General features: G+C 44.7%; 1 protein-coding gene across 1 annotated transcript in view; it reads right to left on the bottom strand.

The window, feature by feature from the left end:
- The window catches only part of LRRK1 (leucine rich repeat kinase 1), a 98,731-nt gene that overhangs the window by 55,168 nt on the left and 27,380 nt on the right, over positions 1 to 16,183 (bottom strand). The window contains exons 9-16 of the mRNA XM_087878330.1: positions 15,465 to 15,628; positions 13,030 to 13,167; positions 10,621 to 10,733; positions 10,460 to 10,536; positions 6,806 to 6,935; positions 3,351 to 3,463; positions 1,377 to 1,591; positions 162 to 326 (exon numbers count right to left, since the gene is read on the bottom strand). Coding sequence (XP_087734456.1) covers positions 162 to 326; positions 1,377 to 1,591; positions 3,351 to 3,463; positions 6,806 to 6,935; positions 10,460 to 10,536; positions 10,621 to 10,733; positions 13,030 to 13,167; positions 15,465 to 15,628 — 1,115 coding nt within the window. The remainder of the gene's footprint in view (positions 1 to 161; positions 327 to 1,376; positions 1,592 to 3,350; positions 3,464 to 6,805; positions 6,936 to 10,459; positions 10,537 to 10,620; positions 10,734 to 13,029; positions 13,168 to 15,464; positions 15,629 to 16,183) is intronic.

The following is a 16,183-nucleotide window of genomic DNA, read 5'->3' as shown; positions in this document are numbered from 1 at the left end:
GCCATATAGGGGTGACGGTTGGGTTCTAGTTGATGTAAAGATGTCAACCTTGAAGGATTTTAACATGAAGCTATTCCAAATGAACAATGGCGTTTGCCAAACTTGTCTAAGCCTCTCTATACATCCCCTGGGGCACAGGCGTTCTACGGCTTTGCTCCTACCTCAATACTGAGTAACCAGAACTGAAGATTCGCCACAGCTTCTTCTCCCAGTGCCAAGTTCCAGATGACAATGTACAATGCCTTATCTGTGAAGAAGCACTGGTTGACTGTTGACATGCTGGCGGGGCCTCCGATATCCCAGACGTTCAACTCAACGGCGTCAACCTAAGTGGACAAAGAGCTACATTGAAGGGACCGAATAGCCCCTCAATAGCAGTTAATTTAAACGAGAGAGAGAGAATGGTGAATGCATAATGAGCTTGCGCCCTCCAACACCTCCATAATGTAGGGCACCTAGGCGTCAATGGGCATTAATGTTCAAACTGAAGAAAGAGCACTTGTTACAGGGGAACGATCCCTTCCCACACAGGAAATGTAACTTGATTGCTTGCTTTTAAGGCAGCCACACATTTTCAGCGTTAAGATTTAGAGTGGAAGCCAGCTCCGACAGAGAAGAGCCGTCGTGGTCCTGTTCTACATCCATCCAATCAGGGGTGGGCTGCTGGGGGTTCACAGGGATTCGGGAGAACCTCTAGCTAAGATTCTGTGCAGTTCGGAGAACCCCCAAATCCCACTTCTGACTGGCCCTACCCTGCCCATCCTGCCCATCCCAGGAGTCCCCACGTGGCCTGTTTTGGATGCAGGTAAGTGCAGGGCATGCATGGAGGCTCGGGGAGGGCAAAAAACCGATCCATTTCCAGACTCCAGAGGGCCTCCAGAGCCTGGGAAGGCTGTTTTCGCCCTCCCGGAGGCTCGAAGAAATCCCCTGGAGCCCGGGGAGGGCAAAAACGCCTCCCTGCCATGGTGCAGGAGGCCAATTAGGCCACACCCACCCAAACCCCTTGCTAAAAATTTTTAAGCCCATCCCTGCATCCAACCAGTTAACCGGCTGCTAAATTTGCAAAGCATTCAATGACCCAGAATAAAGGTTCTAATTCGAATCCCACTGAAAGCTCCCGGTGTGAAAGGCTCCACAGGGAAAGCAAAGGGTAGATGCCAACAGCCCTATTTTGAAATACGCGGGAATCAATTCAGTAGTCATTCACCTCCAACGTCTTCTACCGATTTGACCTTTTCATGCAGATTCTGAGCAGGGTACAAATTAGATAATGGATTCTGGAATTCGATGATGACACCTCCTCGCTGTCTGAATCTGCTGCCAGCTCTGCTGGCCGCTGGTGGGCAACACAACAGATGTTTCTCTTTTCTATTTACCTTGGATTTGAATCCAGCAGGTCTCTGGAGCTCCCATCGTGTGGTCCGGATAGTGGCATTGTCAGGCATTGAAAGATAAGATTTCCCTGTCTGCAAGATCTCAACCAAGGTGGATTTTCCCTGTCGGGGAGGACCTACCACCACCATTTTCATCACATTACATCTCTCTGCTTTGCGTAGCTGAGCGCGTAAGTAGGCTAAAATGGTCTTGGGTCCTGCAGGTGGAAGGGATGGAGAAATCATTGGTAGATGGTAAAGGCAAAGGCTTCCCCTTTCCAGCTGTGTTCAACTCTAGGGGGCAGTGCTCATCTCCATTTCTTAGCCAAGTTAGCCAATGTTGCCTGAAGACACTTCTGTGGTCATGTGACCAGCATGGAACATTGTTACCTTCCCACCAAAGTGGTACCTACTTATCTACTTGCATTTGCCTGCTTTCGAACTGCTGGGTTGGCAGGAATGGTAGATGACAGTTAATTACTTTGTGCAGGGCAAGCAACCTCCAATCATCTTGGATTAATTTTCAAAGCCCTCTCTAAGCAAACAACCTGGGCCCTGAATTAGAGCTATCTGGGGATCTAGCAATATCACTTAGACTTATATACCGCTTCATAGTGTTTTTACAGCCCTCTCTAAGTGGTTTACAGAGCCAGCCCCTTGCCTCCAGTAATCTGGATCCTCATTTTTACCGACCTCGGAAAGATGGAAGGCTGAGTCAACCTTGAGCCGGTGAGATTTGAACTACTAAACTGCAGGTAGCAGTCAGCTAAAGTAGCCTGCAGTGCTACACACTAACCACTGCGCCACCTTGGCTCTTTATCATCTTCATCTCTCTCACCAAGAACTCCTCATTTAAACCTGAGCTACAAATATTCTCCTTTATTGGAAGCACTTTAATATTTTCCCTGTTTTTTCCAAATTGTTCTCTCATTCTCTCTTCCTCCCCCTTCCTCTCCCTCCCTCTCCCTTTCTCTCCCTCTCCCTCTCTCCCCTCCCATCCATTCCTTCTCCCTCCTTCTCTCATTCCCTCCCTCTCCCTTTCTCTCCCTCCTTCTCCCTCTCCCTCCCTCTCCCTTCCTTCTCCCTCCCTCTCCCTCTCTCCCTCTCCCATCCATTCCTTCTCCCTCCCTCTCCCATTCCCTCCCTCTCCCTTTCTCTCCCTCTCCTTCTCCCTCTCTCTCCCTCCCTCTCCCTTTCTCTCCCTCTCCTTCTCCCTCTCTCTCCCTCTCTCTCCCTCTCTCCCCTCCCATCCATTCCTTGCAAGTGTGGGAAGTATGATGACTAAAGAAAAAAAAAACTCCAAAATGAATCAATAGGAGTTTTTTAAAAAAAATAAATAAAAATCTTGGGTTCTCCCGATTTAAACTTAGGGCTGAATACGGAAGATCTATATTGCAAAAAAATAAACCAACCGATGGACATCGTCAAGCAATAATAGGCCCATTCAAAATGAGTAAAAACCAGAAGCCCGATTTTTATGTGAGCCAAGGATCCTTAATTTCCAGTTATGGTTTGTCTTGAGTGTTGCAGAGCTGCCAATAAATTAAGTTGCAACAGAAACAACCGTTCTGAAAAATATAACCTTAGGCCAGGAAGTGACAAAACTGACATCGCTTGGTTGCGGGATGTCAAAAACTATGACTTTCTGCAAAATAATAAATGTGGCCTGTCATTTCTACAGCGCTTACTCAGAAACATAGGAGTGGGGTGGGGTGGAAAAGTAGAATCCATTAAATGGCTGTCTTGTGAGCTGCTGTTTGAAAGAGAAGGTGGCCTGCAAAGGAACTGGTCGAGCTGAATTTGAATCGCATGGAAAAACCTGAAGTCTGCAATTCTATTCCGTAACCACCACGACCTGGACAGAGGCCATTCCATATTGCCCACCGTTCAATAATAAATAAAATCAGGGCTTGGTTTGGATTTTCTCCCCGTTCGAACAGCTGAGATGAATCAGTTACAGGAAGGGAAGTACCTCACCCTCTTTTCTGATCTCCGTTGGAAGATTGCCAATGTTTAGATCCTCAATATCCAGCTGCCAAAGATTAACCAGTTGTCCCAGTTCAGTAGGAAGCTCCTGGATGCCTGGGTTACTATGAAGAAAGTTTAGTTTAGTTTAGTTAGTTAGTTTAGTTTAGTTTAGTTTTATTAAATTTGTATACCGCCCTACTCCTGAAGGACTCAGGGTGGTGAACAGGCACAAGATAAAATACAGAAATACAAAAGTTAAAAACAATTTAAAACCAAATTAAATCATATTGGCCCACGACAATTAAAATCCCAATAAATTTAAAACAAATTAAAATTTCAATTTAAAATTTAAAAGAAAGGGGAGAAAAATTAGGCCAGGCCGGCTTGCTGGAATAAGAGGGTCTTAAGAGCACGGCGGAAGGTGCACAGATCCGGGATCCTCCGTATCTCCGGGGGGAGCTCGTTCCAGATAGTGGGTGCCCCCACAGAGAAGGCCCTCCCCCTGGGGGCCGCCAGTCGACACTGCTTGGCTGATGGCACCCGGAGGAGACCCTCTCTATGAGACCGTACCGGCCGGTGGGAGGCTATTTGTGGTAGTAGGTGGTCCCGTAAATAACCAGGTCCTAAACCATGGAGCGCTTTAAAGGTGGTAACCAAAAGAAAAGGACAACATCCTTGTCAACTGATCCACATCCTTGCCCAGGGCGACACCAAAGTGCAAGTTGGCAACAAGTCTAGCCTTCAAATGAATATTTGGAAACTGTTAGCTTAGGCAAAACCATCATCAAATTTCAATGGGAAAGAAAAATGAAGAGAATAACGGAGTTGGAAGCAACCCTCTGCTCAAGCAGGAAACCCTATACCAGTGATGGCTAACCTTTTCGCCATCACGTGCCAGGAGTGGGGAGTGGGGGGGGATCGCATGTGTGTGTGGCCACACCCATAATTCTATGCGCCCCGACCCCGCACATACGATCCCCCCACTCCCCGTGCTCCTGGCATGCGATGGCCCAGGAGGCCCATTTTTCTTTTTCACCTGGCTCCAGGGCTTCTCTAGAAATCTGGGGAGGGCGAAAACAGCCTTCCCCATCCCCCTGGAGGTTCTCCGGAGGCTGAAAACAGCCCATTTCCCTACTTCTGATGGATTCAGAAGACCCGAAAATCAGCTGGCGGAGCTGAGCTCGCGTGCCCACTGATATGCCTATGCGTGCCACCTGTGGCACACGTGCCATAGGTTCGCCATCATGGCCCTATACCATTTCATACCAATGGTTCTCCAATCTCTTCTTAAAAACCTCAGGTGATGGAGCACCTACAACCTCTGAAGGCAAGTCGTTCCACTGATTATTTTGTCGAGCCTGAATTTGACATATGTCTAGCCATTTTATTTAGCTCTCTATTATACTCATTTATTCCTTCTCTTTACTATGTAAGGGGGGTTTCTGGGCTCGCCACATTCTTAAGGTGGGGTGGAAGGAGAGAATAGATAGTGAGGATTTGTTTTGGCTAGGTGACTTTCTTTCTCATGGGAACAGAGGCTGCTCCTGGTGAGAATGGAAGGTGGAGTTTGAAGACACCGGAAAATGTGGATGGAGTGTTTATTGGAGAATGTGACTTTTGAGGGATGTTTCTAACTTACAATATTATGTGGTGTAATTCCCGTTTGTGTGAGATCCGGAATTACAACAAACTAATTTGCCAATTTGATGCCTACCTAAATGAAAGAAATTTGTTTTGGAAAATAGACTTTGCCTATTTCTTTTTGAATGGGTTTGGAAACCCGATATAATTGTTCTAACTGTCAGGAAATTTCTCCTTAGTTCTAAGATGGTTCTGTTTTTGATATGCTTCCATCCATTGCTTCTTGTCCTGCCTTCAGGTGCTTTGGAGAATAGCTTGACTCCCTCTTCTTTGTTGCAGCCCCTTAGATATCGCAACACTGCTATCATGTCTCCCCTAGTCCTTATCTTCACTAGACTAGAGATATTCAATTCTTGCAACTGCTCCTCATGTGCTTTAGCCTCCAGTCCCCTAATCCTCTTTGTTGCTCTTAACTAAGTCTCTTGAACAAATAAAGTTTCTCCACTTTTTTGGTTAGCTAAGATGAAGCACACAAAAGATTGGACTGCCATTTGGCAGAAATGGTGTAGGGTCTCCTGCTTGAGTGGGGGGTTGGACTAGATGGCCTATAAGGTCCCTTAAAAGGTAAAGATTCCCCTCGCACATATGTGCTAGTCGTTCCCGACTCTAAGGGGAGGTGCTCATCTCTGTTACAAAGCCGAAGCGCCAGTGCTGTCCAAAGACGTCTCCGTAGTCATGTGACCGGCATGACTCAACGCCAAAGGCCTTGGTAGTATAGTGGTCTAAACCACCCTGTTATTAAGACCAGCTGCCTGCAATTACTGCAGGTTCGAATCTCGCCAGGCTCAAGGTTGACTCAGCCTTCCATCCTTTCTAAGGTAGGTAAATTGAGGACCCAGATTGTGGGGGCAATAAGCTGACTTTGTATAAATATACAAAAGGATGAAGGCTATTGCTTAGCACATTGTAAGCCACCCTGAGTCTCCGGACTCCGGAGAAGGGCGGCATATAAATCAAATTTAAAAAAAAAAAAAAAGGCGCATGGAACGCTATTACTAATGCTGTTTCCTTCCCACCAAAGGTGGTCCCTATTTTTCTACTTGCATTTTTTACGTGCTTTCGAACTGCTAGGTTGGCAGAAGCTGGGACAAGTCACGGGAGCTCACCCCGTTACGCGGCACTAGGGATTCGAATTGCTGAACTGCCGACCTTGCGATCGACAAGCTCAGCATCTTAGCCACTGAGCCACCACGTCCCTTACAACTCTGTTATTCTGTAATTCTGTAAGGGTCTCCTGCTTGAGCAGGGGGTTGGACTAGAAGACCTCTAAGGTCCCTTCCGACTCTTGTTATTCTGTTACAATGCCTTCTGTTAAATTCCATTTTATGTGTTTCTCAGCAGTGCTGTTAAAAATAATTTCACAAGTTCTCAACAAAATGATAATCTTGGGAAACTTTAAAAAAATCACAAACTTTTACCCAACGTAGGAGTTCATTTATTTCTTTTTAATCTTACCCTCCTTTCCAGGAAAACAACGATCATAGAATATTTTTCTTCAACCATCTCCTACCCCAATGAAAGATAAAATTCAGAGATGGAGATAGGGAATCTCATCCTGTATTTCCCCATTCTTGGGGTCTTCAGTCTCCCAGCTGTGTTGAGCTAAAATTCCTATATCATCTACATCTTGGCAACACTCTCTTGGAATTATGGAAACACCTTCAAAAATATTTGGAGAAGATTGGGAGCGCCCAATCTTTTCACTGAAACTGCCAAGTTCATCAAAGGAAACCTTCGGAGTTTCAGCAAGCCAATGAATTAAATATTCTCCCAAATTAATGAATTAAATACTCTCTACAACTGTTGGGAAGAACTCAACTCACTTTCCTAAGTAGAGTTCTGACAGCCCTCTGAGAAGACAAATAGACTGTGGGACGGAGTCTAGCTGGTTGTCATTCAGATAGAGGACTTCCAACGTCTCGGCCAGGAATTCAGGAAACTGTAGGATATATTCTGGAGAAAGGAAAAAGTAAGGCAAATACAAGTTAGGGAAGAGAAGATCCAGCATACACGCAGTCTGCAAACTAGCCATCAGATTTGATAGGATAAAGCCCAGTGGTGGGATTCAAATTGTGTGTGGGCGTGGCTTGGTGGGCATGGCTTGGTGGGCATGGCAGGGGAAGGAGATTGTAAAATCTCCATTCCCTCCTCACTCCAGGGAAAAGTTACTGCAAAATCCCCATTCCTCCCCCACTCCAGAGGAAGAATACTGCAAAATCTCCATTCCTTCCTCACTCCAGGGGAAGGTTACTGCAAAATCCCCATTCTTCCCCCACTCCAGGGGAAGAATACTGCAAAATCTCCATTTCCTCCCGAACAGCTGGGACTCGGGAGGCAGAGAATAGATGGGGGCGGGGCCAGTCAGAGGTGGTATTTACCGGTTCTCCAAACTAAAAATTTCCGCTACCAGTTCTCCAGAACTGGTCAGAACCTACTAAATATCATCTCTGATAAAGCCCCCTGCTCCAGATCCTGTTTGCCTGCTGTCGATCACAGGTCTCAAGAAAGGGACAGGAGCACAATCTGTTATTTATTAATATTTAAATATTCATTTGGCCCATTTTTCCTACAGCAGAGAATTGCCCATGACCACAAGGTGACAGGGGACAAAACTCATGATGAAAAAGGGATGGAGATCAAAAGGGGATTTCAATACACATTATAAAAATAAGAAAACCCTTTCCAATCCTCTGACCCTCTGGAGGAAAATAGCATTTTAAGAAAATAAACCAGAAGGAAGCAGAAGAAAAACACCATGAATATTGGCAGGGGCTACTAATTTGGGGAAATGGATAAAGAGGCTCAGAAGACTACAAATTAATATGGGGGGGGTTGAAGTGGGTCAGAAAGACTTGTTCACATACAGTATCAATTGGTTTTGAGTCATGGTGGTGCAGTGGTTAGAATGCAGTAAAGATAAAAGGAAAAGGTTCCCCTCGCACATATGTGTTAATTGTTCCCGACTCTAGGGGGCGGTGCTCATCTCCATTTCAAAGCCAAAGAGCCAGCGCTGTCCGAAGACGTCTCCGTGGTCATGTGGCCGGCATGACTCAACGCCAAAGGCACACGGAGCACTGTTCCCTTCCCACCAAAGATGGTCCCTATTTTTCTACTTGCACTTTTTATGTGCTTTCGAACTGCTAGGTTGGCAGAAGCTGGGACAAGTAACGGGAGCTCACCCATAGTTAGGTGGCACTAGGGATTCAAACCGCTGAACTGCCAACCTTTCGATCGACAAACTCAGCGTCATAGCCACTGAGCCACTGCGTTCCTTCTAGAATGCAGTATTGCGAATTAGTATTCTTCCAACTGCCAGCAGTTTGATTCTCACCGGCTCAAGGCTGCATCCTTCCGAGGTGGTAAAATGAGGACCCAGATTTTTGGGGGCAAGATGCTGACTCTGTAAACTGCTTAGAGAGGGCCTTAAAGAACTATGAAGTGGTATATAAGCCTAAGTGTTATTGGTTTTACAGCAGGGGTGAAATCCAACCGGTTCGGGCAAATCGCTAGGGATTATAGACATCAGTTCGCCGAACTGGTAGTAATCACCCCTCCTTGGCCCCACCCATGCCTGGCTGGTTGCCGCTCACTCTTCCGGCTGCTCGATATTCCACAGAATTCAATGTTAAATGCAGCAGAGAGAATGCTAATTTTTCTCCCTCCATTAAGAACGGAGCTGCTACAGCCTGTCCCTTTTAAGGTAGTCCTCATGAGGGAGGGAGATGGGGGGAGCAGCTGGAATGGAACCATTTTCGTGAAAGGCAGGAAAATGGGGAAAGGGATTTTCCTGCCTGTCATCCATTCCTCAATCTCAGCACAGACTGAGGGAAGGATGGTAGGGAAGGAATATTCCCCTCCCCATTTTTCTGCCATTCGCGACAAGGAGTGACTGGGTGGGGAGGGGCCAGTGAGGAGCCCCTCGATGTGAGTGATGTCGAGTTGGCCACGCCCACCCAGTCACATGACCCAACAAGAACCGGTAGGGGAATTTTTTTAATTTCACCACTGGTTTTACAGATCATTTTATATACCATCTACATACCATTCAAGAGAGATGAAAAGCAAAAAAGGAATTTAAAAAACCAAAACACTTCCTCACCAGCAATTAAAACTCTGTTGTGGCCCCGCCCTCTGAGCCTATCGCATCGGAGGAAGAAAGCTCCGAACATGAGGGAGAGGAGTCAGCCAGGCCTCCCTCTCCAGGCCCCTCCCCTCTGGCACTGCCTCAGGTGCCGGCCGAGGGAGAGGAGATTAGCCAGGAGCCAGGTGTCTCGGATGAGAGCAAAGAAGAAGAGCCGTCATTCCTGGATGCACGCCAATGAAGGCGTGATAAACGGTTGCAGCAGTTAAGGAGGTGTGCTAGGGATTAGAACTGAATCACTGGACCACACCCCAGAGACTATATAAGAGAGGGTGGTGGCTGGTAAAACTCCGTGACGAACAAAAACAAACTTTGGCTAGTCACTTGAACAACGTCTGAAGCTGCCGAAAGGGATATTGTTTTGCTGGACTATTTGCAATGCGTATGTAATTTTATGTTATCTGTTGCAGTAAAAGCTCTTGGCAGACTGTGCTGATATTGCTGTCAAGTTTGAGATAACGACCTGTGTGCGTGCCAAGTACTTTCTTAACCCTCGGCTGGCTGTGTTTGTGTGTGTGTGTAGACGGGGACAGATCATCCTCAGATAAACAGAGATTAACACTAGGCTTAATACCAGACCAACCATAAACAATACCCTAATCGAGGAACTGCCAGCTCAGAGAAACAAACAGTAAACAGCAGCCTAATCAAGGAACCACTAAGAACGTTCCCACCAACACTGACAGGATAAGCATAAACAGAGAACAAATCCCACTCCCTTCTAGCACTGATGATGTTACCTAGTTGGGTAATGAAATGTTTGCAAGAAAACAACCAAGCTCAGAGAGCACCAAGGACCCACAGCTCCTCCTCCTCCTCCTCCCCCTTCATTCTGCACTCCTCATTCCTTTCTAGTACTGATGATGTTACCAAGCTGGGTAATGAAACGTCTGCAAGAAAACAGCCAAGCTCAGAGAGCACCAAGGATTCCACAGATCTCTTTAAAGGCAAATACTCGGCCTCAGCTAGAAAGTGCAATCAAAGAAGCAGCCATCAAGGATCTTAAATGTACTTGAATATCCTACCACTCCATTCTTCATTTCATCCTGCATATCTGTCTGCCTCTCTAATACACCCGTACCAGGGGTTGAAATGCTCCCTGATCAGACCAGATCGCCCGGTCTGGTAGCGATCTTGGCCGGTGGTTTGGCGATCTGGTAGCAATGGCGGAGCGAAGCCCTGTCCACCCGCCCAGGTGGTCATTACTTCCTGGTTTTAACCAGGAAGTCATGTGTTTTTTACCATCTGTGCCATGCGTAGAAGGTCTGCACGGCACATGTGCTTCCGAACCAGTAAGGAAGGTAATTAGATTTCACCCCTGACCTATCCCACTTACCTATCTCGCTGCCAACGCAGGTTCTGTTCCTTGTAGTGAATAATGGAATCCATTTAGTTTTGGTCCCGTCCTCAATTCTGCAAGCAAATGTAAAGAGAGACCAATCAAACAGGAAGATTTCTTCTGTAAATGTGGCTTAAGAGGAAACCCCCCAAACTCACTTTCCAAGTTGATTCTTGGAGAGATCCAGAGATTTCAACAACTGGCAGGACCACTTCTCTGGAGAAGGTAACATGACTATCTGATTTCCAGAAATTTTCAGGGAGACCAGAACCTGAAAGGGAAAATTGATAATGATGGGGTTTGCGTAAACGTCCCAGGAAAGAGGAACTGTTCAAAATCTGCAAGATGGCAGATGTGGCATGAGGCAGAATTTGACACATACAGGTAGTCCTAATTCTTATGACCACAATTGAGCCCAAAATTTATGTTGCTAAGTGAGAGTTAAATGAGTCTTCCTCCACTTTACGACTTTTCTTGCCACATGTTTGCGCATGCTGGCTGAGGAATTCTGGGAGTTGAAGTCCACAAGTCGTAAAGTTGCCAAGGTTGGAGACCCCTGATCTAAAGTGAAAGTAACACCAGACTAAGCTCCAGCAAAGAGTAAGAGGAGATGAATGGAATCAAGGCTTCTCCATGCAAGGTGGAACAGTAGCGTAATAACACGCTGCCTACATTCTAAGTTCAATATTTTCCATTTCCAGTTAAGGCTAGAAATTCCTCCTGTGCAGGAAATCCTGGACAGCTGTCACCTTCTTCTCTAGAAGCACTGGATGAACATTTCCAGAGTTTTCAAAGCAGTTGGCTGATGTTGCAGGCGACGCATCTGCAAGGAAGTCATGCTGAGAAAAGATGCATAGACGATCCAGACCAGAGGTCTGACTTGCTATCGAACAATTATGCAATGGTACAAATGTGTGTATTTTTTTTAAAATTACAGCTGCCTTCACACCGCATTAATATAACCTTACTGAGGAATGGCAAAGAGAATAAATAAGTAACAGAAGAGCACCACCTAGTGTTCAGATGTGGGTATTTCACTTTCCATGAAAGGAAAGCCAATTTTCATAACCTGAAGTCACAACTACAGTATGTATGATAGTAAGGTGACCATTTGTCCTCCTTTAGGGAGGACAGTCCTTCTTTTGTAAATTCTGTCCTCTCTTGAAAACTGCCCTCCTACATGTCCTCCTTTTCAATATTTGAAGACTCTGGATTAGACACTCGCAATCTAGTTTGCTTGAATCTCAATGTATAGTAGTGGCCAAAATTGTGGACACCTTTTGGGGAAAGTGTATTTTTGAGGTTTGATGCAGGGGTGAAATGCTCCCGGCTGATCTGTCCCCGTCCACACACACACACAAACACAGCCAGCCGAGGGTTAAGAAAGTACTTGGCAGGCACACAGGTCGTTATCTCAAACTTGGCAGCAATATAATCACCGTCTGCCAAGAGCTTTTACTGCAACAGATAACATAAAATTACATACGCATTGCAAATAGTCCAGCAAAACAATATCCCTTTCGGCAGCTTCAGACGTTGTTCAAGTGACTAGCCAAAGTTCATTTTTATTCGTCACAGAGTTTTACCAGCCACCACCCTCTCTTATATAGTCTCTGGGGTGTGGTCCAGTGACTCAGTTCTAATCCCTAGCACGCCTCCTTAACTGCTGCAACCGTTTATCACGCCTTCGTTGGCGTGCATCCAGGAATGACGGCTCTCCTTTGCTCTCATCCCAGACACCTGGCTCCTGGCTAATCTCCTCTCCCTCGGCCGGCACCTGAGACAGTGCCAGAGGGGAGGGGCCTGGAGAGGGAGGCCTGGCTGACTCCTCTTCCTCATGTTCGGAGTTTTCTTCCTCCGATGCGATAGGCTCAGAGGGCGGGGCCACAACACCGGCATGGAGGCGCGTGGTTCAGAGAACCGGTAGCAAAAATCCCTGCCCCCCCCCAATGCCCAGCTGAGCCGCACAATCATCAGAGGCTTTTTTTTTACTTTTAAAAGCATTTTTTCTACAACCTCTTCGGGCAAAAAATGCTTTTAAAAGTAAAAAAAAAAAGCCTCTGATGATCGTGTGGCTCAGCTGGGATCGTCAAAGGCTTTTAAAAGAAAAAAAAGCCCTTTTTTTCTTTTAAATGCCTGTGACGATCCAAGCTGAGTTGCCTGATTGGCAGAGCCTCTTTTGTAAAAAGCCTCTGCCAATCAGGCAACTCAGCCGGGATCGTCAGAGCCTTTTGAAAGCATTTTTTTTACAACCTCTTTGCCGAAAAAATGGTTTTAAAAGTAAAAAAAAAATGGCCACGCCCACCCAGTCACATTTACCCCACCACCACCAGACCACGCCCACAGAAGTAGTCTGCTTTGCCTGTCCTGCTATCACTTCTTTTCAATAAAAGGTTCCTTTGGAAATACCACGTTTTAAGAGTCTATACTTTCTTGGGAGAAGAGGAGAAGCAAGGCCTGACACTCCTGCTGACCTGAGGTTGCAAATAATATAAAGCAAACCGTCCTAATTTATTTTACAGATTAAATGAAGTGTTCCTACCAAAAGGCAGGAACAATCTACTTACTTCAAGCTGGAAGAGGCCCTGTGGAAGATCTTTCAGGGAATTGTCGGAAAAATCTACTTCCTTGAGATGGTTTTTCCAAAACACTGCCAAAGTATCAGGCAGAGAGTCCAGCATATTTCTAGCTACTTTGCAAGATTTCTGAAAATATAAGGGAAAAGTTTGTATTTGTCCATCATCAAAAGTCTCAGCTTTTACACAAGTATGAATCTAATAAGCTTGTGAAAATATATATGAGTTCTAATGATTTACTTATTTACTAAGTCTGCACTACTATTAATCTTCTCATCGTTCCCACCAGCCATCTCCTCCCACTTATGACTGTATGACTGTAATTTTGTTGGTTGATTCATTACGATTTATATTGATATTGTTTCCTGATTGCTTATTTGTACCCTATGACTATCATTAAGTGTTGTACCTTATGATTCTTGATGAACGTATCTTTTCTTTTATGTACACTGAGAGCCTATGCACCAAGACAAATTCCTTGTGTGTCCAATCACACTTGGACAATAAAGAATTCTATTCTATTCTATTCTATTCTATTCTATTCTATTCTATTCTATTCTATTCTATTCTATTCTATTCTATTCTATTCTATTCTATTCTATTCTACTCTACTCTACTCTACTCTACTCTACTCTACTCTACTCTATTTTATTCTATTCTATTCTATTCTACTCTACTCTACTCTACTCTACTCTACTCTACTCTACTCTACTCTACTCTACTCTATTCTATTCTATTCTATGATGGAGATGCATGTTTGAGCTACATCAAAGAATGTCAAGTTTCTTCATTGTACACACACAAACTTAAATACAACATTTCTAGTTGTTAAGAAAGTGAGGACAGGTTTGAAAGAAAGAAACCATTTCTGGCGAAATTTCATGGAGAATTTTTTTCACTTATACAGGTAGTCCTTGATTTACAACAATTTATTTAGTGACCATTCAAAGTTACAACAGCACTGAAAAAAAAAACAAATTATGACCATGTTTCATACAACCGTTACAGCGTCCCCATGGTCACATGATCAAAATTCAGATGTTTGGCGCAGTCTTCTGACAAGCAAAGTCAATGCGGAAGCCAGATTCACTTAACAACCATGTCACTAACTTAATGATTGCAGCAGTGGTGAAATGTAAAATTTGTTACTACCGGTTCTGTGGGCGTGGCTTGGTGGTGGTGGGGTAATATGACTGAGTGGGTGTGGGCAACTTTGTTTTTTTGTTTTACTTTTAAAAGCATTTTTTCTACAAGAGGTTGCAGAAAAAAATGCTTTTAAAAGCCTCTGACAATCAGGCAACTCAGCTGGGATCGTCAGAGGCCTTTAAAAGCATTTTTTTCTGCAATCTCTACGTCAGAAGAGGTTGTAGAAAAAATGCTTTTAAAAGCCTCTGACGATCCCAGCTGAGCCGCGCGATCATCAGAGGCTTTATTTTTTTACTTTTAAAAGCATTTTTTCTACAAGAGGTTGCAGAAAAAAATGCTTTTAAAAGCCTCTGACGATCCCAGCTGAGCCGCGCAATCATCAGAGGCTTTTTTTTTTTACTTTTAAAAGCATTTTTTCAGCCAAAGAGGTTGTAGAAAAAATGTTTTTAAAAGTAAAAAAAAAAAGCCTCTGATGATCGTGCGGCTCAGCTGGGCATGGGGGGGGGGCAGGGATTTTTGCTACCGGTTCTCTGAACCACCTGCCGCCATCGCTACCGGATCAGGCGATCCGGTCCGAACCGGGAGCATTTCACCCCTGGATTGCAGTGATTCACTTAACAACTGTGGAAGGAAAGGTCATAAAATGGAACAAAATTCACTTAACCAGAGCCTCGGTTAGCCATGGAAATTTTGAGCTCAGTTGTGGTCGTACGTCGAGGACCACCTGAACTTACTCAGAGATGTCTTCCAATGTGATTCTCACACATTCTAAAAAATGACGCATTCTAAAATACACCGAGATCACTTAACTTGGATCTGGATACCTTCGAGACCGTCTTCTGCCACCAGTAGCCTCCCACCGGCCAGTCCGCTTCCACAGAGAGGGTCTCCTCAGGGTGCCATCGGCCAAATTATGTTGGCTGGTGACACCCAGGGGGAGGGCCTTCTCTGTGGGAGCCCCTGCCCTTTGGAATGAACTGCCCCCAGAAATTCGTAAAATCTCTGATCTCCGTGTATTTCGCTGTGCCCTCAAAACCTTGTTGTTCCGCCAGGCTGGGCTATCAATATAAAGATTTTAATTGGTTTTAAATGGGATTTTAAATTTGGGGTTTTATTAATTGGGCCTATTATTTAATAATTTTTAAATTTTGTCTGTCTTTGTGCTTTTAATCAGGCTGTACACCGCCCTGAGTCCTTCGGGAAAAGGGCGGTATAGAAATAAAATAAATAAATAAATAAATAAATAAAATAAAACTAGCATGATGATTATCCAGACTCACCAAAGGACAGGCCCACGGTAGTGGAAACACTTTTAAGTTATTGCTAGATGCGTTGAGGCTTTGCAATGATTTCAAGCAGTGCAGAAAGGAAACAGGCAGCTCCGATAATCTGTTGTCTGAGACATCTAATTCCTGCAGTTTTCTTAATCCAATCCAGTTGGTTGCTGGGGGGATAAAAAATCCAAAAGAAAATATCTCACCAAGAAATATGAGAATCTTTGCTAGTTAGGTTTACTTTTGAACTCTTTCTCTGAATTAGTTCTCTCTTTTTTTTTTTATTTGATTTATATGCCGCCCTTCTCCGGAGACTCAGGGCGGCTTACAATGCGTTAAGCAATAGCCTTCATACTTTTGTATATTTTTATACAAAGTCAGCTTATTGCCCCCACAAACTGGGTCCTCATTTCACCTACCTTAGAAAGGATGGAAGGCTGAGTCAACCTTGAGCCTTGGAGAGATTCGAACCAGCAGTAATTGCAGGCATCTGTGTTAATAACAGGGTGCTTAGACCACTGTACTATCAAGGCTCTTCTGGGGCAATTTAATTTTCACAGAATGACAATGGCCAAATTCATACACTACACTGAGCCATCATGCAGTCTATGTGGACTTTGTACATTAGATGCATCCAATCATTGTGATGTGTAAAGATGATTTGTAAGTTAAGAATATTAAGTTGAATATTTATGGCTTAAAGGTAAAGGTTCCCCTCGCACATA

Source organism: Pantherophis guttatus, chromosome 13 (assembly GCF_059756535.1).
Source record: "Pantherophis guttatus breed Tessera chromosome 13, ASM5975653v1, whole genome shotgun sequence".
NCBI lineage: Eukaryota > Metazoa > Chordata > Lepidosauria > Squamata > Colubridae > Pantherophis > Pantherophis guttatus.
The sequence above is the reverse complement of the archived record's forward strand: the minus strand, read 5'-3'. Positions and strand labels throughout refer to the sequence as shown.